At 48.9% G+C, this 25,330-nt stretch overlaps 3 protein-coding genes across 3 annotated transcripts; 1 reads left to right on the forward strand and 2 right to left on the reverse strand.

The window, feature by feature from the left end:
- Nucleotides 1-545: 545 nt before the first annotated feature.
- Nucleotides 546-2,462, reverse strand: mettl6 (methyltransferase 6, methylcytidine). The gene is made up of 5 exons (XM_084669756.1): nucleotides 1,901-2,462; nucleotides 1,569-1,703; nucleotides 1,312-1,482; nucleotides 946-1,087; nucleotides 546-849 (listed from the first exon to the last, which is right to left on the reverse strand). Exons 1-5 carry the CDS (start codon nucleotides 2,204-2,206, stop codon nucleotides 695-697), a joined length of 909 nt encoding a protein of 302 aa, XP_084525882.1. The 5' UTR covers nucleotides 2,207-2,462; the 3' UTR covers nucleotides 546-694.
- Nucleotides 2,463-2,683: 221 nt separating this feature from the next.
- Nucleotides 2,684-6,228, forward strand: eaf1 (ELL associated factor 1). Its single transcript, XM_084706494.1, has 6 exons — nucleotides 2,684-2,932; nucleotides 3,226-3,320; nucleotides 3,408-3,544; nucleotides 3,669-3,841; nucleotides 4,114-4,347; nucleotides 4,849-6,228. The coding sequence occupies exons 1-6, from the start codon at nucleotides 2,830-2,832 to the stop codon at nucleotides 4,896-4,898; spliced, it is 792 nt and encodes a 263-aa protein (XP_084562620.1). The 5' UTR covers nucleotides 2,684-2,829; the 3' UTR covers nucleotides 4,899-6,228.
- A 55-nt stretch (nucleotides 6,229-6,283) lies between these two features.
- Nucleotides 6,284-25,203, reverse strand: bmper (BMP binding endothelial regulator). The gene is made up of 15 exons (XM_084706493.1): nucleotides 24,138-25,203; nucleotides 22,836-22,921; nucleotides 17,597-17,696; nucleotides 16,142-16,224; nucleotides 13,844-13,934; nucleotides 13,463-13,545; nucleotides 12,643-12,742; nucleotides 12,269-12,378; nucleotides 11,957-12,091; nucleotides 11,730-11,834; nucleotides 9,632-9,677; nucleotides 9,071-9,421; nucleotides 8,222-8,567; nucleotides 7,840-7,970; nucleotides 6,284-7,509 (listed from the first exon to the last, which is right to left on the reverse strand). The coding sequence occupies exons 1-15, from the start codon at nucleotides 24,250-24,252 to the stop codon at nucleotides 7,328-7,330; spliced, it is 2,064 nt and encodes a 687-aa protein (XP_084562619.1). The 5' UTR covers nucleotides 24,253-25,203; the 3' UTR covers nucleotides 6,284-7,327.
- Between the last annotated feature and the right edge of the window lie 127 nt (nucleotides 25,204-25,330).

Genomic DNA, 25,330 nt, shown 5'->3' on the forward strand with positions numbered 1-25,330 from the left:
AGGAACTTCTCTCTTCCAATAAGCGATCATTCTCATATCAAATGAAGCCCACTTTTAATTTGATATTGTATAATATAGTATTATGTAATTGTATACTCACCAGGGTTATTGAGCCTTCTGCTTCTATTTGTGGGGTTCATGTATGTGCTGATCCCAAAAAGTATATTCCTACTTGAGGGCTCTACAATTTGAGTCTAATGTCTGTCTTATGTTAGTTAGAACTGCATTTCACTTTGAATTAGTTTAGTCAAAGAACTTCTTCTATACTCTTTGGTTTAGTCAAGTTAATGGTTTGTGACATCAAACATGATGATGCATCTGCGTGTCAGGGTTCCCATGACAGCAGGGGGAGAAATGTATTTTCGATCACAGAATGTTGATAAATGGCTGTGCTACCACCTTGTGGTAAAATATGGAATTGTTAACAAAATGATCAACATTGAATAATGTGCTTTTGTAGGAGGCCTCAGTACTATGACTTTAAAACAATTAAAAAAAAGAAAGAATACAAAATTAAAGAATATCAAAACTCTTTACTATGGAAATTAGTTGAGGCTATGCCAGTTTAATAATATAAAAACATTAGTAAAACACTGAATTGCACTAAAACAACAGTTTTTACGTTGAAATAAAGTTATTAAATTAATTAATAAAATAATTAATTTGGGTGTATTGGTTGTTGGGCTAGGACCCGTCAGGAGGTCTGTGATTGGTTCAGCTTTCTAAACTTGCTCTGAAGAAACACCCGTGGAACGCACAGCCCTTCTTTCTTGTTGACGGTCTCTCTTAGTACGTAGTCATTAGCGATGGTCTGGAACCTCACCCCCTCAAACAGCTCAGCCAGGAGCTCTGAAAGAAAGGCAACCGGTGAGAACAGGAAGCGAGAGAAAAAAGATAACACAACAGAGAGAGACATAGGTACAGGTTGCCTGGGTAACTCCCCACCTTTGGAGAAGAAGTAAGACCTGGTGCCATCTTGCCGTACGTAGAAGTTCTGGCCCAGTTTGTTGCCAGCCTTAAACCTCAGCATGGCATGGTCGTACAAGCCGTAGTCCCTGAAGAGTACGACGCCTCCAGGTTTCAGCACCTGGAAGAGAAGCCCGTACTTTAGACTGTCATAAAACGGCATAAAACCACCACCACCGCTCATCAAGGGGTAGCTGTGTACAGGTTGAGAAGCAGAGATGCTTTTTTCATTGTTAATTGTGTCTACTAAATGTTGGCACAGATTGTTCATCAAAATAAGGGCTGCATGATACCCTTTGAATGGCACCCAAATGGTGTTCATGGGATTCCTGGTTCGTCTCTCACCCTGTGGATGTTCCCCAGGGCCTGCTGCATCTTGTCTGGATGGATGGCTGAGAGGACGAAGATGAGCGTGGCCACGTCCACGCTGCCCTCTGGTATACTCCCTCTCAGATCGTCATTGGTCAGGTCACACTGGAACGCGCTACAACGCTCAGGGCAGTACAGAGGGTTTTGCTGGGAAAAGAGAAAACGTGCTCTAAAACCTTGATTGAGCATTTGCTAATACTGTTGGAACGGGATACGACGCAGTCTTTCCTCACCTTGACGAAGTCAACAGCCCGTGGAGAGAAGTCGCAGGCGTAAACGAAGATGTTGAGGTCGTCTTCCAGGAGGGGGAAGATGCAGTTACCCACGCCACAGCCAGCCTCAAACAGAACCAGCTTCTGGGACTCAAACTGCAGAAGGAAGGAAGGGAGCAGCCAAGAGGAGTCTGTATTACATTTACATGCTTGGATACACTGTGACCTTAAAGACTGACATGAAATCTCAAATACTGCTAGTCTGTTATAAAATGTACTTTTACAGAGTGCTGTAGCAAGCGTACTGTAACGGACCGAACCAAGTTAATTATGAGGAAGAGGGTGTTCTTTACCTCTCGGCATTCCTTTAGTTCTTCAAATTCTCTGGTAGTCCAGTGTCTATCCTTGAAAAAGTTTGTTGTGTTTCTTTTGTAGAACAAGTCCCAGTTTTTCTGGGCTTCCTTTTCCAACTTCATCTGCTTGAAGTCAGACACCAAGATCTGGTCTCCTGACAATTTTTCCATCTCCTCCTCTGTCAAAGTTCTAGCAGCGTGGGTTTTGGTTTGTCCCGGAGGACTGCAACAAGTACTACACTGTCCATCTTTAGATATTTCTAAAGGAGGTAAAACAATCTTGGCGTCCTGTTGTAGTTCTGCCATTCCTTTATTAACTACAATAACTATTTTAAGGTGCGTTTACATTGGTAGCACTGGAACTACTTGCCAGCGATCAAACCGTCATACATTTCTTAGACCCGTTGTTCAGATGCAATTTACGTTCATGGTTCTTCCTAACAAGTGAAACTAAACCCAAATGGAATGGTAGTACAAAATAAATCGTTTATTTCCAGAAATAATCTTGAAATTCAGAAACTCGTGAAACTTGTTGTCCGTAAGTCTTAGTCTGCCGTGTTGTGACACATCTCGTTTTTTATTAGTCCTATCTCATAAGGATGATGTTTAAAAACTCGTTAACCAGTAATATATTGATCAATTACTGGAAAAACTCAACAAAACTCAATTATAATTTATCACATGTAATTCCTATTTGGTTTGCGACATCTACACGAACTATCAACAAGGTTCCGTACAGTAGATCCTTACGGTAATATTTAATAGCTGGGACAAAACAGGAAAAGGAGGGGCCACGAATGGCTTGTTTTGCTAATGTTTATCTGCGACGTATCTCGTAAGTGAGACACACATTACCCATAGCTGTGGCTTCAAGTGTAATTATTTTAATACTGCATCTTTTACCATTTTGATAAATGTAAAACGAAGTCATGAATGGGAGTACAAATCCGCTCTTGGACAAAGAAGAGCATGTATTGAAGCTCGGGGAGAGCTTTGAGAAGAGGCCAAAGTCTTCATTTCACACAATAAGATGTACGTTTCTAGAGCTAGTGTTCTTATGTTAATATACAGTGATAGCTTTAGCTACTAAGTAGTTACTACACAGTGTTAAAGTAAACCAGAGACGTTAGCTTGCTAACTAGCTAACCCTACATTTAGCTAGTAGTAGCTAAGGTTCGATATATATATATATATATATATATATATATATATATATATATATAGCTAATTAGTTGAGCCAGCTTATTAGGTCATTTAAGTCACGGTGTGCACTAAAGATAGGCCTACATATGGTATTGTCATTATCCTTGTCTCCTTATTTCCAGATGATTTCAAACCAGCCTCCATTGACACGAGTTGTGAGGGAGAGTTACAAGTCGGCAAAGGGGATGAAGTTACCATCACTTTACCTCACATTCCAGTAAGAAGAACTTGATTATGTTACTGTTTTCCAGCTGGGACCAGTTCAGAATTGATACAGAATTGTATCATTTTGTCATGTCTTCAGGGCTCCACGCCACCAATGACAGTGTTCAAAGGGAACAAGCGGCCATATCAGAAAGACTGCGTTCTAATCATCAACCATGACACTGGAGAGTTTATGCTGGAGAAACTCAGCAGCAGTATCCAGGTCAAGAAAACCAGGTGAGGGGTCAAAGGTTACCATTCAAATATACACAACACAGACCAAATGAAGTGGGGACATTTTAATATTTTCTCCAGCCCAAATTGACTTTAAATCATCTCCATCTGATGTTCTCCATTACAGAGCTGAGGGTAGCAGTAAGATTCAGGCCAGGATTGAGCAGCAGTCTGTACGGGCCAGCCAGCCCCCTTCCCAGTTCCGCGCTCCCACCAAGCCCGGCACGGGGACCAAGACCTCGCCCTCCCCCTCGAAGGACAACCCCTCTCCTGAACCCCAGCTGGATGACATCAAAAGAGGTGAGGCTCCCCCCCCCCCCCCCCCCCCCCCAGACGCATGCTGTGTCAGCTGATAAACGGATTCCCTTTTTCTGTCGCAAATCTCTCCCTTGCTTCCGAAATAGTTTTCCACGCCCCGAATTTGAACGCTTAGGCCCTCGACATTCCGATCAAATAGAACAAGGCATGTAAGGGGAGCACGCACAGGTCACATGATAGAGGACAGTGCATTTGCCCCCGCTCTGACTCTTTGCTGCCCCCCTCTGACTCTCTGCTGCCCCCTGCTGGCGTAGAGCTGCGTGCCGAGGTGGAGGTGATCGAGCAGATGAGCAGCAGCGGCAGCAGCTCCTCCGGCTCGGCCAGCGCCTCGGCCAGCGGCGACGACTCCTCCAGCAGCGACGGCGAGCACGACGCCCCGCCCCCCCCCGGGCCCCCGCCGCTGCCCCAGCCCTCCCCCACCCGGCCCCCCACGGCCAACGGGGGGGTGGACAGGCAGCAAGGCAGCAACCAGTTGATGAACACACTCAGTGAGTAATCTTAGGGGCTCTGGGAACAGCTGCTGAGCTTGATAATGACCGTTAAAATCAAGTGTGTTGGAGCAGGGAAACATCTCAAACCTGCAGGACAGGGGGTCCCTGAGGACCAGGGTTGAGACAGGTTGATCTAGAACCTGCAGGACAGGGGGTCCCTGAGGACCAGGGTTGAGACAGGTTGATCTAGAACCTGCAGGACAGGGGGTCCCTGAGGACCAGGGTTGAGACAGGTTGATCTAGAACCTGCAGGACAGGGGGTCCCTGAGGACCAGAGTTGAGACAGGCTGATCTAGAACATGCAGGACAGGGGGTCCCTGAGGACCAGGGTTGAGACAGGCTGATCTAGAACATGCAGGACAGGGGGTCCCTGAGGACCAGGGTTGAGAACCAGTGCTCTAAAAGTCCATACACGTGAACATGGGCATAGGTCCTCATAGAAAAACCACCAATGAATGAATGGAAAAGTGACACGCTTGCGTCTGTGTGTCCACTCAGGGAACGACCTGCAGCTCAGCGAATCAGGCAGCGACAGCGACGACGACTGAGGGGTCCTCTCTGCTGAGTCGTTGCCCCCCCCCCCCCCCCGCCGGGTCTTCCCTGTGTCTACCTCTCACCCTCACACCGCTCTCCTCTCTCTCTCTGCCTGCTTCCTTCGTTTTGTTGCCATGGTAACTGACTGGACTTGTAAAGCGCTGCCTGTTTTTAGTGTTTGTTTTTTTATATCTCCCAAAAGTTTGGAATTTGAAAGTGTGTATTTTTTATTAGCTGTGTATGTTGTTTTGTATCTCAAACTTCTGCAAATTCGAAAAGTATATAGATGTATATATATAAAAAATATATTAATGCATAATACATATTTTCTGTACCTAGACCTCCTAGTTGGGAGGGGCTTCATTTAAATATCACTCCCATCCTCCCCTGCAGTCATCAGTCATCCATCTTATCCATGTTTATATGGTCAGTCTTTCAATGTTAAAAAACTCTCAAAGAAATACTATATAAAGTATTAATGTAGCATCAGATGAATAATTTCCACAATTTAGCTCAAATGTTTTTGCTATTTTACGATTATGTTTTTTACAATCGATGAACCTGCCAGTGTTGATGAATCAGTTCATTGAGCTATGCCATCTAATTCTTTGAGCCCAAAGACATGGCATTTTATGATTTGTACTGCTGACTAACATTAATCCACTCCAGTATAATCCAACGTCACACTTCTTAGCAGGTCAGAGTGACTGTGCTTAGTCAGAGACCCAGAGCCCTTCATCCTGCTCTGTGAGTCTCTCAGTTTCTGCCCTGCTCCTCCAGCTACGAGGGTTGGAGGTCATATTACTGGATACAGTTTATCACCCTATAACGATACGATCCCAAACAAAATACTGTAGATTTTTCTAACCTCTGTTGTTGGCAATCCATCATACAGTCTTTTGTAAGTTGCTACATTATATTATTCTAATATATTATTAATATAATATTCGAATGCAGTCAGCGTAAAAATGCTACTTGGCAGCTGTATCCTTGCCCTAGTAGTGTGTGTGTGTGTGTGTGTGTGTGTGTGTGTGTGTGAGGTAGACTGAATTGGTGCTGTCAAGTCTGGATATCACTCCACAGAGCTGTTTAATAGAATTTGCAGTGTTCAGTCTCTGAGATACTTTCCTATTTAATAAAAGCAATCTGTGTTGTACTGAAGGTGTTTTAACACTTCTGTTTACCACTTGTGTTACATTGGTGTTTGTGTTACTGTTCATTTAGAAACTATTTGAAGTGTGTACATTTGTATCAATGGTAATTCATTTACCGATCCTTCCTGTGTGCAGAAATTTGTTAACGCAAAGAAAATAAATTCTGTCAATAACAAGACTCCTGAAAAAATATGGACTTGTCTTTTACTTTCATAAACACACAGAGGAGAAAAGTTAAACAGAAGTCAGATGGAAAGGATATATTGCTGGCCTTAAATAATTACTCACAAAGTCAAGTAAAATGTACGTCTTTAGGAAAACCTTCAATTTGAGAATGAACACAACTACATAGAGCATCTTTTATAAATACAGTACTGTTCCCTGCGATGGTGCAACCATAGAGTCACATTTGGGTGTTTCCCTTCAAACACATATACACAACAAATACATAAATAACTTTTTCCCTTTAAATCATTTGTAACAACAATTTAATTTATGATTCTGGCTCTTGCTACGACATAATTTGATCGATATATAAATTAACAATATCATCAGCAACAAATAATAATACAAAAGCTGTTTATAATACATGGTTTGTTAGTTAAGGTTTATAGTATAAAATAAACCAATGGGAGCTAGATCATGGGTCTGACTGGGTAAATGCATGGGTAGGCGTCTCCCTCAGGTTGGCATGGTGTACTCGCTTGTACGTAATGCATCTGTGGAGCGTCACGGTTTTGAATGTTCTTCAATGTTCTCATGTTCTGCTGCTAAGTGAGCGATGAGAGCCTTGATTGTTCAGCTGAGAGGCCAACTCTTTCCCCGAGGGTCCGTGGCAGGCTAGTTGGATGTCTCTGACGGGTCCGGAACAAGAGGACTTCCCTTTTGACTCGTAGGGGGAAGTTTTCCCATCGAATCTCCATTTTCACTCTATAAGAGTATCGCCTCCCCCTAGTGGAAGCACACGGTACTGCTCTGGATTGCCCTCTAGTGGAATCTCTCAGAACTGTAGGAAATGTTCATTCAGCTGATTGGGAAGCTGAATAGCCCAGTCTGCGATGGCCTACCTCAGTCCACCTTCCTCAGAACAAACAGGGACCTACCTGAACCACTTGTCCACTGAGATTCAGTCCAGTCTGGTCCTCCACCTCCCCCAAAACCCTGGTCACAACACCTGACTGGTCACAGACCCCCTGAGTACCTGGCAGCATCGGCCCCTTCCCGGTCCAGGTTTGACCCCTGTATAGAGACCCGCCTGGCCCCCCCTCCTCACCCCAGGGCCACCGGGGTCACCGTCCGGGGCAGGCTGTGGGCTTGATGCAGCGTCCCTGGAACAGGACCAGGTTGGCGGGGCAGTGGCAGCCGGCCACGCAGGCCCTGTGGCAGGGCCCGATCTCGTTCCAGTTGTCGCAGGTCTTGGTGCAGCCGGGGCCGCACGTGTTGTAGACGGCACCGTGTTTACACTGAGTAGCTAAGGAGGGGGGGAGGGAGGCAAGTTTAAGTTCACTTGAAGGTTGATTTTGATATTGAATGTTTGGTTGTAGAGGGGAAACATTCCATTCACCGACGTTGTACGCTCTCATTTAATCAGTCAGCCTGTTAGGATGTTTTGCGTGTACTTTATTGCACTCGACAAAGTCAATACATGATATTGATACTTTGTACCGCGTCCGTATTGAATCGGCGTCTCAAATTGCTACTCACAGCCGCTTGACATTAGAGCACCCTCAGTGGAGCGCAGGGCTTGGTTGTGCCTGTGAAGAGTGGAGCCCTGTGATTGGCTGCGTGCGCCGTCACTCACCCATGCAGGCGGCGTCGGGCTTCCAGAGGACGGGGGCTCCCTCCCTCTCGCAGGCGCGGCTGTAGGCTAGGAAGGACTCACAGTAGCAGTTCTTATGGACCGGACACTCACACATGTCTGTCACACACGACCTGCACAGCAGAGGGAAGGGGAAGGGAGTGTCATTGACTGACAGTTTGAATCAAACTCTCATTGGTCACAGACTGAAATAGTTGAGGTGCCAATGCAAAAAAAAAAAACATTACTGTAACACATGCACACGTCAACACTACAGATGTATCACACTACGTCTACTCAATGTCCTTACGCACCGGGAGGACAAGTTTGGCTGCGACGGCTGAATCCGACTTAAGTAGGCTCATGCGAGGTTAGCTCCACTGACCTGTAGATGGGGCTGAAGTCAACCACGCGATGACACTTCTGAAACTCCCACGACTTGAGCTTCTGGCACTCTCTGTGGGCGCGGAACTTGACCTTGACGCTGCCGGGACAGAGGAAGGAGGCGGGTCTGCGGGTGGCGTGCTGTTGGTGGGCGCACACCTCGTTGGCCTCCACCCGCCACGATTCGGCAAACTCGTCCACGTCGAACTTGAAGAGGCCGTCGCCGCCCACGGTGTCGTCGCGCCGCTGCCCGTTGTAGTTGCCGCAAAGGCCGCAGAGGCGCCCGCGCAGGTGGGGCGCGGCCACCACCTCCACGAAGCTGTCGCCGTCCCACGTGATCTCCAGACCTGGGGGCGGGGTTAGGAGACACACTTTGACGTTCTGTTCCGTCTCGGGAAACGTATTGTTTCCTGCTATTATTTATTTATATGTTTTTTGGGGTGGACCACAGAGCGTGGTCATCCGACAACATTCCAGGGATGCGCTTGAATTGCATTACCCGCATTTTATATTTACATTTACATTAAGTCATTTAGCAGTCTTATCCAGAGCGACTTACAGTAATTACAGGGACATTCCCCCGAGGCAAGTAGGGTGAAGTGCCTTGCCCAAGGACACAACGTCATCTGGCACGGCGGGGAATCGATCCGGCAATCTTCTGATTACTAGCCCGATTCCCTAACCGCTCAGCCACCTGACTCCCCATTTTCAAAACATGCGTTGCGTTCGACGTAGCTCCGTCATCGATAGCGCTTTCTGATTGGGTTTTGACAACTGGGAGCCCCCCCTCCCACCACCCCCCCCCCCCCCCCTCCCACCACCCCCCCCTCCTCATTCTCCTCCTCCTCACCTGCGATGGTGGTGAGCTTGAGCAGGTAGCCGTCCAGGTCGATGTGGACTCCGGGCCCGTGGTAAGGCAGGGCGATCCTGGTCCCGTTGCGGCGCACCGTCAGGTGCTGGTGCAGGCTGAGGCTGAGCGCGCCCAGCCTCAGCTCCACAGACTGGGTCCAGGAGAAGGAGCGCGTGCGCCTGGCGTCGTTCTTCACCAGCACCGTGAAGGCCGGCTCCCCCCCCGCTCCGCCCGGGGGGCCGCCGCCGCAGTCGCGCGTGAGCACGTACTGGCAGGTGCCCTGGAAGTTGAACGTGCGCCCGTCGAAGGTGTTGTAGTGGGGGTCGCCGAACACGGTGCATACGCCTGGCTCTGGGGGAGGAGGGGGACGGGGGGGGGGGGTAGAGGGAGAGGAGGAGAGGAGTCAGGAACGACGGAGGGTTTTCGTTCCCCGAAGTCGCCGCTGTTCGCGTTTGCTGGAGGTCGCAATGGCGGCGGTAGCCACACCAAGACATGCACGTTGCAAACGGACCAGGGGGGTTTTCGCCAGAGGTGAGATGAAGAGGCGCATAACTTACTCACTTTCAGTGCATACCGGACAACAGCCAGTCCTGTTCAGGATCTTATTCTGAAGGAGGGGGCACACACACAGGGTTAGACAGTCAGAGGCTGGCCACGACTTCCTGCTGAGTCAGCAAAAGACAGGGGTGAACAGAGAGACTATGTGGGCTCTACGACACAACTGCTTTTTGGTTCGATTGAAAACATTGAGAGATTGAAGCTCCTAACACACACAGTCATTTGGGGACAAGAGAGACATTGATACTCCACCATGTAGGAAGACAATTGTTGCTCTCCACCTGTGAAACAGGAAACTTCAAGTGTGTGGGTATGTGTGTCTGTGTGTGTCTGGGTGGGTGGGTGGGGAGTGTTTCAGCTTCCCTCAGAAGTGCACATCAGAAGACAACCACAGCGCAAACACAAGAAGCCTCTTCCCTTTGCCCTAAGGGGGTCCACACAAACACACACAAACACGCACACACACACATACCGTGGTTTCCCGACCCCCACCAGACAAAACACTAAAGGGGTGCTCGCCTCTTTGAAGAGCTTCCCTTTGACAAGACTAGAGAGATTGGCTTTCAAGGTCTAAATATAGGGCCGCCCTTCTTCCCTGTCAGTCACACGTCACAGGTCACACACACACACAAAGGCTGGTCTGGAGACACACTGTCTCCACCGAGAGCATCCGCGCACGACCGCACCGCGGCCACACTGGGACCGAACACAGGGGAACAATCTGGGCGTCACCGCAGAACAGGTGACCACACGTGGCCCAGATATGACCGTAGGAAACACAGGTGACCGCACCAGTTCCATTTCAGATTGATGTGTGTAGCCACTGTTTACCCACTTCATGTACTGAATGAAGACACTGAAGAATGATTTTGCTACGGAGCCATTAAACAGGTGACGACACCACAGCCACTTGTGGTTGGATGTCCCAAGGAAACCGTGCTCAATGGACCTTTATCACCGTGCCATGTTCCATGACTGATTGACCTTTACATAACCATGCGACAGAAAACAGTTCCACAACCATAGAACTGTAGTAAAGCAAAACAGACATTTTACAACCATGTAAAGACAAAAGCAGGGCAACCATAAGATTAATTAATTGAGCGCCATCGAATTGGGGGGGATGGTTCACGCGGTTTTAAGTGATTCGTAACCATGATTTGACCATTGTCGACAACTATTTCCAGTAACCAAGACAATGCTGTGACCCTCATACCATGAAGCTCCACGGAACTCCAGACGTCCAAAGGTAATTGGTTGCTAAGGAAACAACACCGACTGTGCGGGCACAGCGGCTGGCGACCGCTGACTGACCACCCAACAGGTGAGGTCAGTAAACCGCTGTAACCGTGTGAACGGCGAGCCTGCTCTGACAGCGCGATGACTAACCGACTGACCGCTCACGCACGGAATGTGGGGAATCCACTTCATCACTCTCATGAGGGGGTGACCTCGACCCAACCTCCCGACAGGTGACCGCAACGTGAACCTGTCTCATCTTGGACCGTTACTCAACCTCTCTGACAGCTCGTGCTGCTGTTGCTGTAGCACCTCCGAGAAGGGGAACAGGGGCCGGGGCGTTCGCTCGAGGTCAAATAGGTTCCAGGCAGGTGAATCGCTTCTCTACGCGCCGCTACACCCGTAAATCAGTACGCCGCCACAGGGCCTGCTGGGGAAAGCCAACCGTGTCATGCGCGTGGAAAATCGGAAGATGTTAGTTACAGGGGTAACTTGCTCTCCCCACTCTGAGAGGGCGAAGAGCGGGGGGGACGAGGTGGAGGGGGACGAGGTGGAGGGTATGAATGACGGGGAAAGGTGGAGGTGAAGTGCTGTTTCGACTCAACTGTGTGAAAGTGACTACAGGCCACTTCCCACACACACAGGAGACGTTGTCTCCCGCCTGTTAAAGATGATCGACAGTGGGACGGAATTTGGGTTTCCATCTGCCGACAGCTCAACGCCATATCGCACAAACCACCCGCCCAAATGTTAGCGTAAATAAGGATGGCCGCTACTACCACAAAGGTGTTGATACTTGTGATGTATTCTGTGGACGCTGTATAGACGTCGCCTGTGATTGGACCCCTCATGTGTCACTCACCGAGGGGCAGCTGGTGATTGGCACACACTGCTTCGGCTGGCACTCGATGTTCCCCTTGACGCAGGCGCACAGGGTGCAGTTGACAGACGACCACATGTCCCCCTCCTAGGACACAGAGATGCACCCGTCAATCAACCCCTCAACCAATCAACCAATCAACCCGATAACCAATAAGCCAATCAATCAATCAAGCTATCAACCCAGAGGGGCCAGATCAGAACTCTCACCCTGTAAATCTTGTTCCTGACACGGCAGTATTTCACCTCCTCCACCTTAATGTAGGACAAACACTCCTCGCAGCATTGGTCACCACGGCAACTTCCTGGTCGTGAGCAGTGCTTCCTGCACACTACTGTGGAATCCTGGGATAGAGGAGGAATAAAAGAGCAATAAGGCTTTAGGACGCAGGGAGAGTAACATCATTGAGGGAACGTTGACTGGAAATGCAAGACCCACAATGCAATTCTTTTCTACACTGAAGCCTAACAGTGAAGCTAATCCATTTCCATAGCATGAGGGCGTCTCTGTAAGGGCCTTACTTTGCAGGTGCAGGTGGTGCAGTTGTCGTGTTTGAAGGCCGTGCTGTTCTCATAGACCTCACTGTGGAACAGACAGCTCCCCAGGGACAGGTCGAATACCTTCCTCTGACCTGACACGGAGGAGGGGGGTGGGGGTACAGAGGTACAGAGGACAGGGGCGAGAGAGAGGGGTAGAGAGGGAGAGAGAAAGAGAGAGAAGGCAGGGGAAATTACACTAGCAAATCTGATTGTTTCATAATAGCCGTTGGCATTTGCAATTATTGCTATTAAAATTGTTTTTCTATTAAAAGACAATATTCATGTATTCAACAAAACAGCTGACACAGTCACACATTAGAGGATTCTAAACAGTTCTGTGTAGTGAGAATTCTTACCAAGACACTTGGGGCAGCACTGTCCGGCTGGAATGTGGCTCAGGTGGGCGGGGCAGGACAGGACAGGACACGCCTCCTTGATGCACAGGGTCCGCCCTCCCTGGAACGCACACACATTTTACCCTAAATTTAAACATTTAACCACACATGTTCAAATCATAAAACAACAAATCCATACACAGTAAAATACCACCCAGTGACAAACTATGCACAAGTTTTTTGTCCAGAATGAAAAAACTAGAGTAGTATTCATATTTAGGATCATTCCAAACTCAGACAGTTTATCCGTTTTTGTTGGCCTCTCTGCACCTGTGAAATCTCACTTCAGCCCTTCAGTGTCTAGAACAGTCTACCACAGACAGACAGGCCACGCCCCTGTATCCCACAGAGCTCCTCCCATCACCACAGCCAGCCGGCTCGGTGTGATTGTGTTAATGACCTCAAAGTGTTAATAGACTCACCTCTGGTGTTTGTTTACGAAAGAGGGGGGGGGGAAGGGGGGGGGGAGAGACAACCCTGGTGGTCACCACAACCAGGGTTTAGAGGGTCGTAGTGGGACTTAAACACAGACACACTTGGACCAATAAAAGGTCTGGTCGCACAGAGCAACGCATTTTCTGTTTCACACACATGTAGACCAGGCACACAGGTGCAAGACACACACACGGAAACACACACACACACGCACAGCTGCAAACAAACACACACACACAGACGCATCAGCTCAGTGATTATATACACATCCAATCAGCTGTGTGTGACTGTTGGCCCGGAAAAAGGACGTCTGATTGGACGGCGTGCAGGAAGTGGTGCTACTCACAGTGCAAGTGCATTTAATACAGGGTTTCCCCTCTGGATGGAAGTCCTCTCTCTCTTTATACAGACGGCCCTCAAAGATACAACCTGGAACAAGACAGCACTATTACAGTCATGCCACCAGTAACTGACTGAGAAAAGACATACAGACAAACAGGCAGACAGACAGCCATACAAAAAGACACAGACACAGACAGACGGACAGACAGACAGACATTCAAAAAGACACAGACACAGACAGACAAACAGACAGACGGACGGACGGACGGACGGACAGACACACACACAGACGGACAGACGGACAGACGGACAGACAGACAGACAGACAGACACACAGACAGACAGACACACAGACAGACAAACGGACGGACAGACAGACACTCACTCGGGCACGTTGGACAGCACTTCTTCGGGTGGATCTTGGGGTTCTTGCAGTGGACGACGCATTGCACTTCCGCTTCAGTGATGACACCTTCCTGTGTAAACCAGCAGAGGGGCATATCTATTATTTTCACTGCAAACACATTCCTTCAATAAACTGTGCATGTTTTGACTTCCTGCCTCGCTATCTTGCCTGGCCAATCAACAGTTTCCCAAGTAGAACATAGTCACATACAAGTTTGTCTGATAGAACACACACACACACACACATCACGGCCCCCGGCGCCCCCCCCCCCCTCCTGAAACCTCTGAGGTCTCCAAACCTGTCCACGCAGTCCCCCCGTCCACCCGAACGCACAGTGGGGCCACCACAAACCCAGTGCGTTTCCCCCCCCCCCCACACATATTTCTCATTCCAGCATAAGACAACCTGGCCTGTGGCCCGCTAAGCGTTGGGAATCCTGGGAAGGGGGGTGGGGGGGTGGGGGGGGGGGGGGCGGAGGGAGCAGGAGCTACGTAGGCAGGAGATTAGCCAGGAGAGCTGGATGCATACCATCCTAACCCTCTGTACACAAACACTGACGCTCCTGTTAACCTGCCGCAAGCGGACGTCACCGTGGAGGGAGGGGGCGGGGGCGGGTGTTTTAAGGATTACATGCCGCACTGAGGTGCACGCACACACACACACACACGGACACATGTGCAGTAGATATAGGCACAGACTCGACACACACACGCACACACGAACAGCTGTCTGGTAGTGAGCTGCACCTCAATAGTCTGCAATCTGTTCAGTTTAATAGAAGTGACATGTTACGGAAACACGCGCGCACACACGTGTCTCGATACCAACAGGGCCTCCGTCCCTCCCTGGGTGGATGTCTAGGTGTGTGTGTGTGTGTCTGTGAGGATGTGGGGATTTCTGCTTTTCGCACGCAAGTCCTGGACACATAAGCCATTAGACTTCCCCAATGTTCGAACTACAGCTCAGTTGCACAGCTGCAAGTCCACTGACACTGAGTTATGGACTTCAGATTAGTGTGTATGTCTCTGTGTGTGTGTGTGTGTGTGTGTTTGGTAGACAGTGGAGGGGAGGCTTGGACACAGATGGGTAGACTCTGCTGCCAAGTGTACCTGGCGTCTATCCATGAGACAATGAGCTCTGGACTGAACATGAGCCATATATCAACCTGCAGCCTTTTCCTCTGTCCATCTCCATGCCTCTCTCCCTCTCTAACTTTATCACTCCGACTGACTTCCCAGTCGGTTTCTTCCACCCCCATCCCTCCATCCTGTCCCTAAACACCACATCTGTGCATCTCTCTCTCCATCTCTCTCTCTCTCTCTCTCTCTCTCTCTCTCTCTCTCTCTCTCTCTCTCTCTCTCTCTCTCTCTCTCTGTCTCTCATTCTCTCTCTCTCTCTCTCTCTCTCTCTCTCTCTCTCTCTCTCTCTCTCTCTCTCAGTCCTCATATATCTTCCTCTCCATTCCTGGTCTATGCTTCACTCACTCCCCGTCTGAAGACAGTCTGCCTCTCTTCCTCTCACTCCCCTTTCTCTCCATATCATTCTGTTCTTTCTCTGTTCATCCCTCCCTCGTACACCCCATCTTCCCTTCCCTCCCCCTGTCTAGCACTGGCTATTATTTCTTCTTTCTCTCTCTCTGTAGTGTGCTGTCTTTGGTTCTTCTTCATTTTTCTCTCTCTCTCTCTCTCTCCTCTCTCTCTCTCTCTCTCTCTGGGAGTCAGGTGCCTGAGCGGTTAGGGAATCGGGCTAGTAATCAGAAGGTTGCCGGTTCGATTCCCGGCTGTGCAAAATGACGGTGTGTTCTTAGGCAAGGCACTTCACCCTACTTGCCTCGGGGGGAATGTCCCTGTACACACTGTAAGTCGCTCTGGATAAGAGCATCTGCTAAATGACTAAATGTAATGTCTCTCATGTGTTGTATATGATTCTTCTCTCTCTCTCTGGTGTGTTGTCTATGATTCCTCTCTCTCTCTCTGGTGTGTTGTCTATGATTCCTCTCTCTCTGGTGTGTTGTCTATGATTCTTCTCTCTCTCTCTGGTGTGTTGTCTATGATTCCTCTCTCTCTGGTGTGTTGTCTATGATTCTTCTCTCTCTCTCTGGTGTGTTGTCTATGATTCCTCTCTCTCTGGTGTGTTGTCTATGATTCCTCTCTCTCTCTCTGGTGTGTTGTCTATGATTCTTCTCTCTCTCTCTTGTGTGTTGTCTCTTTCTCTCCTCTCTCTGGTGTGTTGTTTGGTTGTTCTTCCTCCTCTCCCTGTGTCAGGGGACACACTCACCTGGCATCTGCGGTTGGTGCAGGGCTTGGTGAAGCTGGTCCAAGAGACAGAGCTGTTGTAGGACCTTCCTTCCAGCTGGCAGCCTGGAGGGAGGGATGGAGGGAGGGAGGGAAAGGCAGACAGAGAGAGAGAGAGAGAGAGAGAGAGAGAGAGAGAGAGAGAGAGAGAGAGAGAGCGAGAGAGAGAGAGAGAGAGAGAGAGAGAGAGAGAGACCCGGGGTGTGATAATGTGAGAAAGGGAGAGAAGGAGAGAGAGAGGGGGGGGGGAGAAAGAGATGTTAACACTCCAAACCTGGAAGTGAATGTTTACTAGTTCGTGGAAACAGAAAGACTTCAGGGAGCCCTAAACCGTGCACGTGTGTGTGTGTGTATGTGTGTGAACATATAGCTCTTTTGGCTCTCCAGATCCAGAGTGCTGACACAGATTTACCACAGGGGTATAAATCCACTCTGTCTGCCCCAACAGTGACTGTGGCAGGGTTTAGTGCCCCCTAGGGGCGTGGAGGACCAGTCTGGGAGCTTCTTAGTTCACTGATGAGGTATGGGTTGACAATGCAGTTCCAGCCAGTAATAATTATGTCAATGGACTGTCAACATGCATGTAACCGGTGAAATGATGAAGAAGACGTTTTATATTGTGAGCGTATAAAATGCACACACGCAAGCACACGCACAGACAGCTAAATCGTCACATAAATACGAACACACGTCAACCACACACTAGGGAACGATAGACACCCACACAGGTCACCATGGCAACCCAGGGGCTTTCCATGGTCCACTTGCATGTATTCCACTGCTGGTTTGTCTCTTAATAAACTCAAGTCTTGTAAAAAAAAATATAAAAAAAGAAAAAAAAAGAAGCAAAAACTCGACTGCAAACAAAAGGCCGCACCCCTGCCGTGAGGTGGGAGAACCGTGGACCGTGTCCCAGCCGACCCCGGGAGAGGAACGAGTGTGGTTGGACTCGGGGAGGCGGGACGGTGCCAGGGACTCGTAAAAGAGGTTTATTTTGGTGGTCTGTAAACCCAGCATAGCTCCACCCCCTCCCTCCCCCTCCCCCCAACTGGTTGCTAACCTGGACAAGCCCGACTGTGTCTCCTAACATCTCTCCTCCAAGGTGAGACTTGTTTTGGAGTGTCCAGGTGTTTATCACCTCGGGTCTATCCCTCTAGGGGGCAGTAGTGGTCAAACAAGCTGCTTGACCAGCGCGGGGCTGCACAGCCACATTATACTTTATCAAACACCTGGAATATCCCAGCAGTGGAGCATCTAACCTCAGATCAAGAGGTGGCAGGATCACTGCGTCTGCCAAACGAGCTTATCGTAATAAAAAAATCGATCATGCTCTGCCTCCAACCCATTTGTTTCCCCAGTTTTACTGAACATTTTGTTTGTATTCGGGGTATAAAATGGTCAAAACAGGACTAGAGGACAAGGACTTGAGGAGGCTTACCTTTACACCTCTCACAGCAGGCCCCTGTCTGTCTGACCACCAGGGCACAGTCTTCAGGAACCAGGGGGCACTTCTCCTGCTTACAGTCAGCCTTGCCCTCCTTCCCAGGGCGCAGAGGGAGAGAGAGGGAGGGAGGGAGGGAGGGAGGGAGGGAGGGAGGGAGGGAGGGAGGGAGGGAGGGAGGGAGGGAGGGAGGGAGGGAGGGAGGGAGGGAGGGAGGGAGGGAGGGAGGGGAGAGGGAGACAAGGGGCAAGAGAGGAGAACGGGGGAACAGAAAAGAGAAAGAGCAGGATGAAGGAGAGAGGGATGAAGAGGAAATAAGAGCAAGTTCATTCCGGTACGTTTGCTGAGTTGAAACAAAAAAAACAACTTCAGGAATACAAACAAAACTCAATTCGCCATCACAATTCAGTTAACGTGACATTTTTTTCCGTGAAAGAAAGTTACTCTCACTCAAAACACAGATACACACACAAACGTACACTTTACAACCACTTGTTAGCTTGGGAACTGAACTACAAAAGCCATCCAACCAAAATACCCTGCTCTCCACCCCCTCTCTCTCTCTCTCTCTCTCTCTCTCTCTCTCTCTCTCTCTCTTCTTCCTCTCTCTCTCTCTCTCTCCCTGAGCCCAACTCTCACTTTAATGCACTTCTTCACTCAGCATTCTCACTTTATCACAGTTCTTTACACACAGTCTTTATATAGCGCTCCCGTCCTCCCCGGTCACCTCGTAGACTGCTGTGACGGCTGCAGATCAAAGGGCCGCTGTGGCCCAGATAGCTAAAATAAAACTGGGCGGCTTTTATTTTTACGGAGAGACGCTTCGCTGCCCCTTAAAAAATAAACCACGCTGGTTTGGGTGATGTCATCAACCCGGGAGGAGGATGGGGGGGGGAGAGAGAGAGGTAGGCAGAGAGAGGCTCTCTCTAAACCACTGTCCCCACGCAGCAGGCAGAGCCACGTCGTGTCCCCAGAGCTGCTTCAGGAACTGAGCTGGTTCTCTCACAGCTTCACAGTGACTGGGTGAGGGTGACTGGATGAGGGTGACTGGGTGAAGGTGACTGGGTGAGGGTGACTAGGTGAGGGTGACTGGGTGAGGGTGACTAGGTGAGGGTGACTGGGTGAGGGTGACTGGGTGAGGGCGCGGAAGATCTTTGCAGAGGCAGGAAGATGTGTCAAAAGTGTCAAAAGATTGGCAGTGATCGATGGATATTCCAAAGAGTGTGAGAGAGAGCGAGAGAGGGCGAGGGAGAGGGAGAGAGGGCGAGGGTGAAAGGGAGAGGGAGAAAGTCAGAGAGGGGGGAGAGGGAGAAATGGGGAGAGAGAGGAGGGAGAGAGGGGGGAGAGGGAGAAATGGGGAGAGAGAGGAGGGAGAGAGGGGGGGAGAGGAAGAGTGAGAGAGAGAATGGAAAATGTGACACCAAGATAAAAATAATAGGAGGAAAACAAGAGTGTCAGCAACAGAGGGGGGCTCTAATACAATAGCCCCCCCTCCCCCCTACACACACACCTCATCTATTTTAATCTCTTACCACAAACATTTTAAAACATCATTTTCCAGCAGTACCAGAGGTCATATTTTTGTCCTTGAATAACCTCTAGTTCTCGTTGTCTCACCTCCCTCTTCCTTTCCAACCTCTCCTCCTTCTCTCCCCGTCTTTCCTGCTATCTCCTCACTCCACCTCTATCTCTCTCCGTCTCCCTCTCACCCTTTTCAAATGTCACTCCCTCCCTCCACACTCTATCGCTCTTGTTTCCACCTTCATTTTTCCCCTGTCCCCCTCCTCCCCTCCCTTCCCCTCCCTCTATCTCTCCACACCTGTGTGTTGCACTCCTGTGGAGTCATTCCACTGTGCCTCCATTAGCGCTAAGTGGGGTGAAGAGGTGTGACCCATCTGAGGCAGGGTCAGGGGTCAAGGCAGGTCGCCACGCCTCATAAACCCTCAACTTACCGCTACTTGCTTTGAGACTTTTCTATTGGTCGGCGGGTGGTCTGAGACTGATATTGGACTACTGGTTTGTCTATAGTGAGGTAACTAGGACATTGGTTGACCCTGGGGTGTAATGAAATGTGGGGATGTTCTTGTGTGTGTGGGTGTGTTTGTGTGTGTGCACACCCAGTCTTGTGACGGACGCGTCATGCTTTACCTGTTGTGAGTAATCCATCCCTAGATGGCGACAGTGCCCTCCACTATCCTCACCGTTATCACTGTCAATAAACATAATCAATGTGTTTCATTCTACAGACAGGAGTGAAATATTCACAGCTTTTACCGGCCTTTCTTGCTCTTGTCCATGTCCCTCTCTCTCCACCCCCCCCCCCCCCACCCCCCCCCACACCCCCCGTTTCCCTGCCTTTCTCTCTGATCTTCTTCCCTCCATCTCTGAGTGGACATGCTGCAACAAGCTGACAGGCAGGTCGGCAGCCGTCTGTCTTTCATTCAGAGGATGGAGAGATCAACTGAGGGGGGTGGAGGAGGGGGCACTCAAGTGAAAGGCCTACTTAAGCCTAGACTCCTTGGCCCCAGTGACCCTCCCCACCCCCCCCCACCACCCACCTCCCTCCTCAAACAAACTGGTAGCAACCCCTCCAGAAAGAGCAGCAGTGCTGGACATGGAGGGAACGTAGCTGACTGAACTTGAAAGGAATGTTCCGGGTCGGTGGTCATGGGTACTTCTGTGTGTCTCCTGTGATGTCACCAGTGACAGATATTGCATCTCCTTCCGTACAAAACGGGATGCTTCTCGACCACTCGAAACACACCTTCCACCTCCTTCATCTACTCCCTCCTTCTCTTTCTACCCTTTCATTTGTGGAATCCTGGGAGGTCTGGCAGGTCTGAGAGAGACCGACAGAGAGAGAGAGAAAAAGAGAGAGTTAAGGAGAGTGAGAGAAGACAGAAAGAGAGAGAGGGAGAGGACGCGGGAGGAAAAGGAACATGAAGAGACATCCCCTGGCTCCCAGAAACAGAGACAAGCTACTCTAATGCTGGATGTGGCTAGCATGATTTTTTTTTTTTTGACTTTGTTTTAGGGTTAAGGGCAAAAAATAGTGTAGGGACAAACTGTTTAATCCTGCAAACGTGTCCACGTTCATGTTCTTTCCTTTCCACAACCAGACATTTCTCTTAGACCACCCGCCAACCAGCCAATCACTTCCCACGTGAGGCATCATGTCACCAATTGTAAATAATATATTTATCAAATCATAAAACAAAAATTGTAAAATCCAACCACTATAAGAGTCTACAAAACACATCAAACAAAAATCTCCTCTTAGACTACCACTGACCTGAGACCAAGAGAGAGTAAAAAACAAAAACAAAAATGCGAAAAGGAGGGTGACATGGAGCATACAAGCGTAAAAGGGAGAGGGAAGAAAAAAAGAGGAAGGCGGAGGAATAGAAGATTAATGGACTGAGTGACTCCCAAGATCTCACCCCATGACCGTTTTTAAGAAAACGCTTCTTCCGGACTGATATCACACATGCTTTCCACCTCATTCCAGGCCAGAGGCCAGCCCGGGCAGACATGCTGTCTCAGGTACTGGTTTGCTGATAACGCTGGCTGCCGGGGGTAACGGCGGTAGCAGAAAGCTCACGGTCCAGTATTGATCTCTCTGTTTGAGGAGAGGTTGGAAAGCACCTTTGGCCAGCCTCGTATGTTTACAGATCCATTGAGTGACCCACTGAGCTCATCAATCACAGCTACTGGGAGATGGAGGAGGGGTGGTGGGGGGCAACCAAGAGATAGAAAAGGCAGAGAAGATAAGTTAGGTAGATGGGTGGAGAGAATATATAGTGTTCCAAAGCGAGAATAAGGAGGAATACAGGTGGGAGGGGGTAGAGGTGCGAGCAGACCTACGGGGAGGGGGGGGGGGGGGGGCGCCCATTGAAGGCAAGGCGGGTGGAGAGGAGTGAGAGAGAGTCCGAGAGCTGGAGGCAGGTGAGAGAGACAGCGTGACGGGGAGAGACCGGCAGATAAAAGACGTGCGGCTCGGCGGAAGGCCTCGGGTCAGCGACGGCGGCCTCCTGCCTGTCTGGGGGTCCCGTTTAGCAACTCTGAGTCAGATTCCTGCAACGTCCCTCCAGCCAGCCAGAAGAATGGCCGCTCTGTGTGCCTCTGGTTTCCACCCCAAAAGGCCCATTAATGGGTACTCTGCCGCCACTGGGAGCCTGTGAGAGACACTGGAGCCCTGACGGCTCAACAACCCCCTCAGCCCCGCCCCCCCCCCCCCCCTCCCGTACATACCCCACCCCACCCAAAGACAGCATGGCGACAAGGGTGTCTCTCAAACTGGCTCGCTTCCCATGTGGGGCCCTGTGGGGCCAATGACATGGCGGATGGGAGCGCAGATGAAAGGCAGGCCGTGGCCCACTGATGACTGATAGCATTCAGCAGGGCTCCGCGTGATGGATGCCTGATAAGGAGGTGGTTAGGGGAGAGAGTCCTCTCAAATGGACAGAGAGAGAGAGAGAGAGAGAGAGAGAGAGAGAGAGAGAGAGAGAGAGAGACGAAGACCTGGTGGGCACATAACTACACCCATGTATGATAAACGTTCACTCATATTGAGAGACAAGGGGGAGCAGTGGCATTCATCCCACACACATACAAACACACACATACACACACGCAGTCGACGCTGGTTAATAGAATGCAAATACCCTACAAAGTCAAACTCAAATGTTGTTTAAACGCTGACTCCAGCCTCCTGACCCATTTAAAGAGGGCCTGATAGACAAAACATGCCAGAGCGTGGCCTCTCGCTGCCAGTGTCAAGTCACTGACACAGAAAAGCCTCCCACTTCCATTCTCATCCCCTAAAACAATGACCTTCACAGCAGGGAGAGACAGAGGTCAAAGAGCACATGTTCCAGGAAAGACTCGTCCTTTAACATTTGTAGACTAGTTTTAACAAGCTGACGCGGTTAAGAAAGCACTTACGACAATAGTGCCTTTGACCAACAATAGATTCTGCTAAAAGTACGAGTGCAACCGAGTTAAAAGGTTGAGACCTAAAGATGCTAAGAATATTATTTACTGTTCATCGTTAAAATGTTCACCCCTCCATTTGGAGGTTGATCGTCAAGTACCCATTTAAGGCAAGCTCATTCATTTCAACCCGTTTTTCAGGAGAAGAATTACGCATAACAAATCTCGTAACTCCGTGAAGGACCGACTGAAATTCTTTACTTTGCTAGAAAGGGGCCTAACGTTTTAAATAACGGTGTCTCACCAGACAGACGCAGGTGATGCAGGGGTTGTCCGTGATGTTGGGAATGTGCAACACTTCCCCCTCGTTCTCGCAGCTGGCTTCCGTACCTGTCGAGGGCAAGAGTATAGGCATTAAATTCGCGCTCTCTTGTGTGAGGTTGGACAGCCTGATTCATAACGGATGCGAAAGAAAAGAAAACAACTGAAGTTCTTGGGGCTGGAAATTTAATTCGAAATAAGCTCGTTATTTTATTAAAACCACCTCTGGCTTGGAGGTGTGATTTGTGCACATTTTCCCTCAACACCGTCAGGCCCTGCAAATAGCCAACATGTGGGTAACATATCTTGCATCATCCGTCTAATGACACCTGAGTTTAGAGGTAGTATATCGACTTTTTTTTCTTCATCAGATGATCAGACACGATGTCGCTGAAATTGGCAGCTGTCTGTCAGTAGTTCTGTAGCCAACCTTTTAATACAGGGGCAGACCAACCCCGCAGACTCCGCGACGACTGTAAAATTTACAACCTTCGCGTGTAATTAAACCAGCACAGCTTTAAGTGATTGAGGGGAAATCCAACACTCTCGCCTTAGTCGAAGAAGGCTTTTCCTTTTTCAAAAGAGAGCAGAGAGGATGGAATATGAAGTGTATCTCCTCACCTTCACCTGCTGCAATGGTGCACAGTCACGGCGCGCATTTGTCTGCCTGCACCTAGCCTTCCAGACAACTTTCCTCTCCCACAAATGCGGTGAAACGTTCAACTGTTCTATAAAGACATACCCCAGGCCCGTCCAGGAAGACAATAGATAGATGATACTGCATATTTCGAATACCAGGTAGCTACACGCTATGGAAATTTGATCCGGTAGGATTATACTATAATGGTAGCCTTCTCAGCTGATACTGATAGGCAGGGATTTCGTTCTCCCATGAAAAAAAATCTCATGTTTGTTTAGCGATAACACATTGGCTGCCTTGCATGCTGCTTTCAACAGTGCAACTTTACTCACGTTTCCATAATGACCTAATATAAAAGGTTCAAATAGTAGGTCTGTGGTGTTTCAATTCGCCTGTGGCTTGGTTTCAAACCCCTTATGACTGTAGACTGCGTACATGAAATTATGGTTATCTTAATGATGCCGAATAATAGCATACGTTTTATTCCACATCGTCCACCGGCAAGGAGAACTAGACCTGATCAAATGTATCAGGGTGACACACAACCCTTATGAACCACCTCTCCGGCTTTATATGCGCGAGTAACGGGACATAACATATGTCACATGTTTCTGGAAAAAAAAACACAACAGATATGTATCTTACCTGTAATCAAAGGCGAGGAGGATCGAGGCATTAAGAAAAGCAAAAACATCAAGTGGAGGCTGCAGGTGAACTTACAGGAAAGTTTCAAGGCGCTCGAGCAACAATAAAACCACATCCTAATTTTGGTCCAGGCGGTAGAAAACGCGAATTTATAACAAGTAACTTGTTGAATAAATTGAATAAATCCAAATGTTTGAGTGTGGGTATAAAAACACTTCTAGATGAAATGGGACTCCAACATAATTGCCCCCATCCAGTCTTCTATTGCGCTCCTCGGCTCGTTTTGTTCCAGCCCATAACCTTCACTTTGTCAAAATGCAAAACGACATAGTGTGTCCTCGGGCATCCTACAATCGACCGGACACATGAAAATTACAATGACAAAGCCGCGGGGACAGCCAGGCGACAGTCCTCATGCCGCGTCCAGCCAGGAGCGCTCATGTGTGCTCGGAACGAATGTCGAACAACGCAAACATAAAAAATAAACACACTTAACTTAAACTAACTAGCCTGGGTCATAGGTAAAAACAATAATACTAATATATATATTTATACATAAATATAAAAACTTTAAACTTGCCTACGTTATATTTTAATTAAAACATAAAGAAAAAAAAGTTCTAGAAACAAAACTTATCAATAAATTGAAAATGGAAAGGGTAGTTGCATGATGGAAAAATGACCGATAACTATAAAACTAACCCTATAATAAAAAGTTGCCAAGTTGCTACGGGTCTAACTAAAATTGGTACGTCCGGGGCGAGATGCTTCTCAAGTCTCAAGCACTGAGGAGCGAGACTCAGTGGTTCTAAGCGCTGTTTCTCTCTGTGTCTCTTTCTCGGAGCGGCTTAAGACGCAAAACCACTTTCAGCCCAAAGTTATAGTTGACTTCTCATAGTGGGAGTCTGGGACGCAAGACGATGCCAGTGCAACAGAAACCATACTAATCCGGTTAAACATTCCCGCAGGGCGCTGGAACCTCCTCCACACACGACGAGATCGGCCCCTCAATATTCAAATTGTTGCGGTGGGTTTAATAATCCGACTGATTTGACGTCCAGCCTTCGCCACCGCTCCCCGCTGCCTGCCACTCGGCAATGAAACTCTCGGCACAACACCGCAGTGTGAGAGACCCACCTACTGCTATCGGATCTCGTTTCACCACTAACAAGCCTGAGAACACTACCTACACG

The sequence above is a fragment of the Hypomesus nipponensis genome, chromosome 2, assembly GCF_054491055.1.
Source record: "Hypomesus nipponensis isolate SF chromosome 2, ASM5449105v1, whole genome shotgun sequence".
NCBI classification, from domain to species: Eukaryota; Metazoa; Chordata; class Actinopteri; order Osmeriformes; family Osmeridae; genus Hypomesus; species Hypomesus nipponensis.

What these genes read in the sequence shown, in the direction of transcription:
- mettl6 (XM_084669756.1), bottom strand. Translation starts at nt 2,206, where the DNA reads ATGGCAGAACTACAACAGGACGCCAAGATTGTTTTACCTCCTTTAGAA. An exon ending in CCCTGGGGAACATCCACAGG is followed by an intron (nt 1,088 to 1,311) that starts GTGAGAGACGAA and finishes CTTCTCTTCCAG; the next exon opens with GTGCTGAAACCTGGAGGCGT. An exon ending in GTCTTACTTCTTCTCCAAAG is followed by an intron (nt 850 to 945) that starts GTGGGGAGTTAC and finishes CCTTTCTTTCAG; the next exon opens with AGCTCCTGGCTGAGCTGTTT.
- bmper (XM_084706493.1), bottom strand. Translation starts at nt 24,252, where the DNA reads ATGTGGTTTTATTGTTGCTCGAGCGCCTTGAAACTTTCCTGTAAGTTC. An exon ending in GCACCAACCGCAGATGCCAG is followed by an intron (nt 13,935 to 16,141) that starts GTGAGTGTGTCC and finishes TGGTTTACACAG; the next exon opens with GAAGGTGTCATCACTGAAGC. An exon ending in CAAGCTCACCACCATCGCAG is followed by an intron (nt 8,568 to 9,070) that starts GTGAGGAGGAGG and finishes CCCCGCCCCCAG; the next exon opens with GTCTGGAGATCACGTGGGAC.
- eaf1 (XM_084706494.1), top strand. Translation starts at nt 2,830, where the DNA reads ATGAATGGGAGTACAAATCCGCTCTTGGACAAAGAAGAGCATGTATTG. An exon ending in GCTGGATGACATCAAAAGAG is followed by an intron (nt 3,842 to 4,113) that starts GTGAGGCTCCCC and finishes CTGCTGGCGTAG; the next exon opens with AGCTGCGTGCCGAGGTGGAG. An exon ending in CCAGTTGATGAACACACTCA is followed by an intron (nt 4,348 to 4,848) that starts GTGAGTAATCTT and finishes GTGTCCACTCAG; the next exon opens with GGAACGACCTGCAGCTCAGC.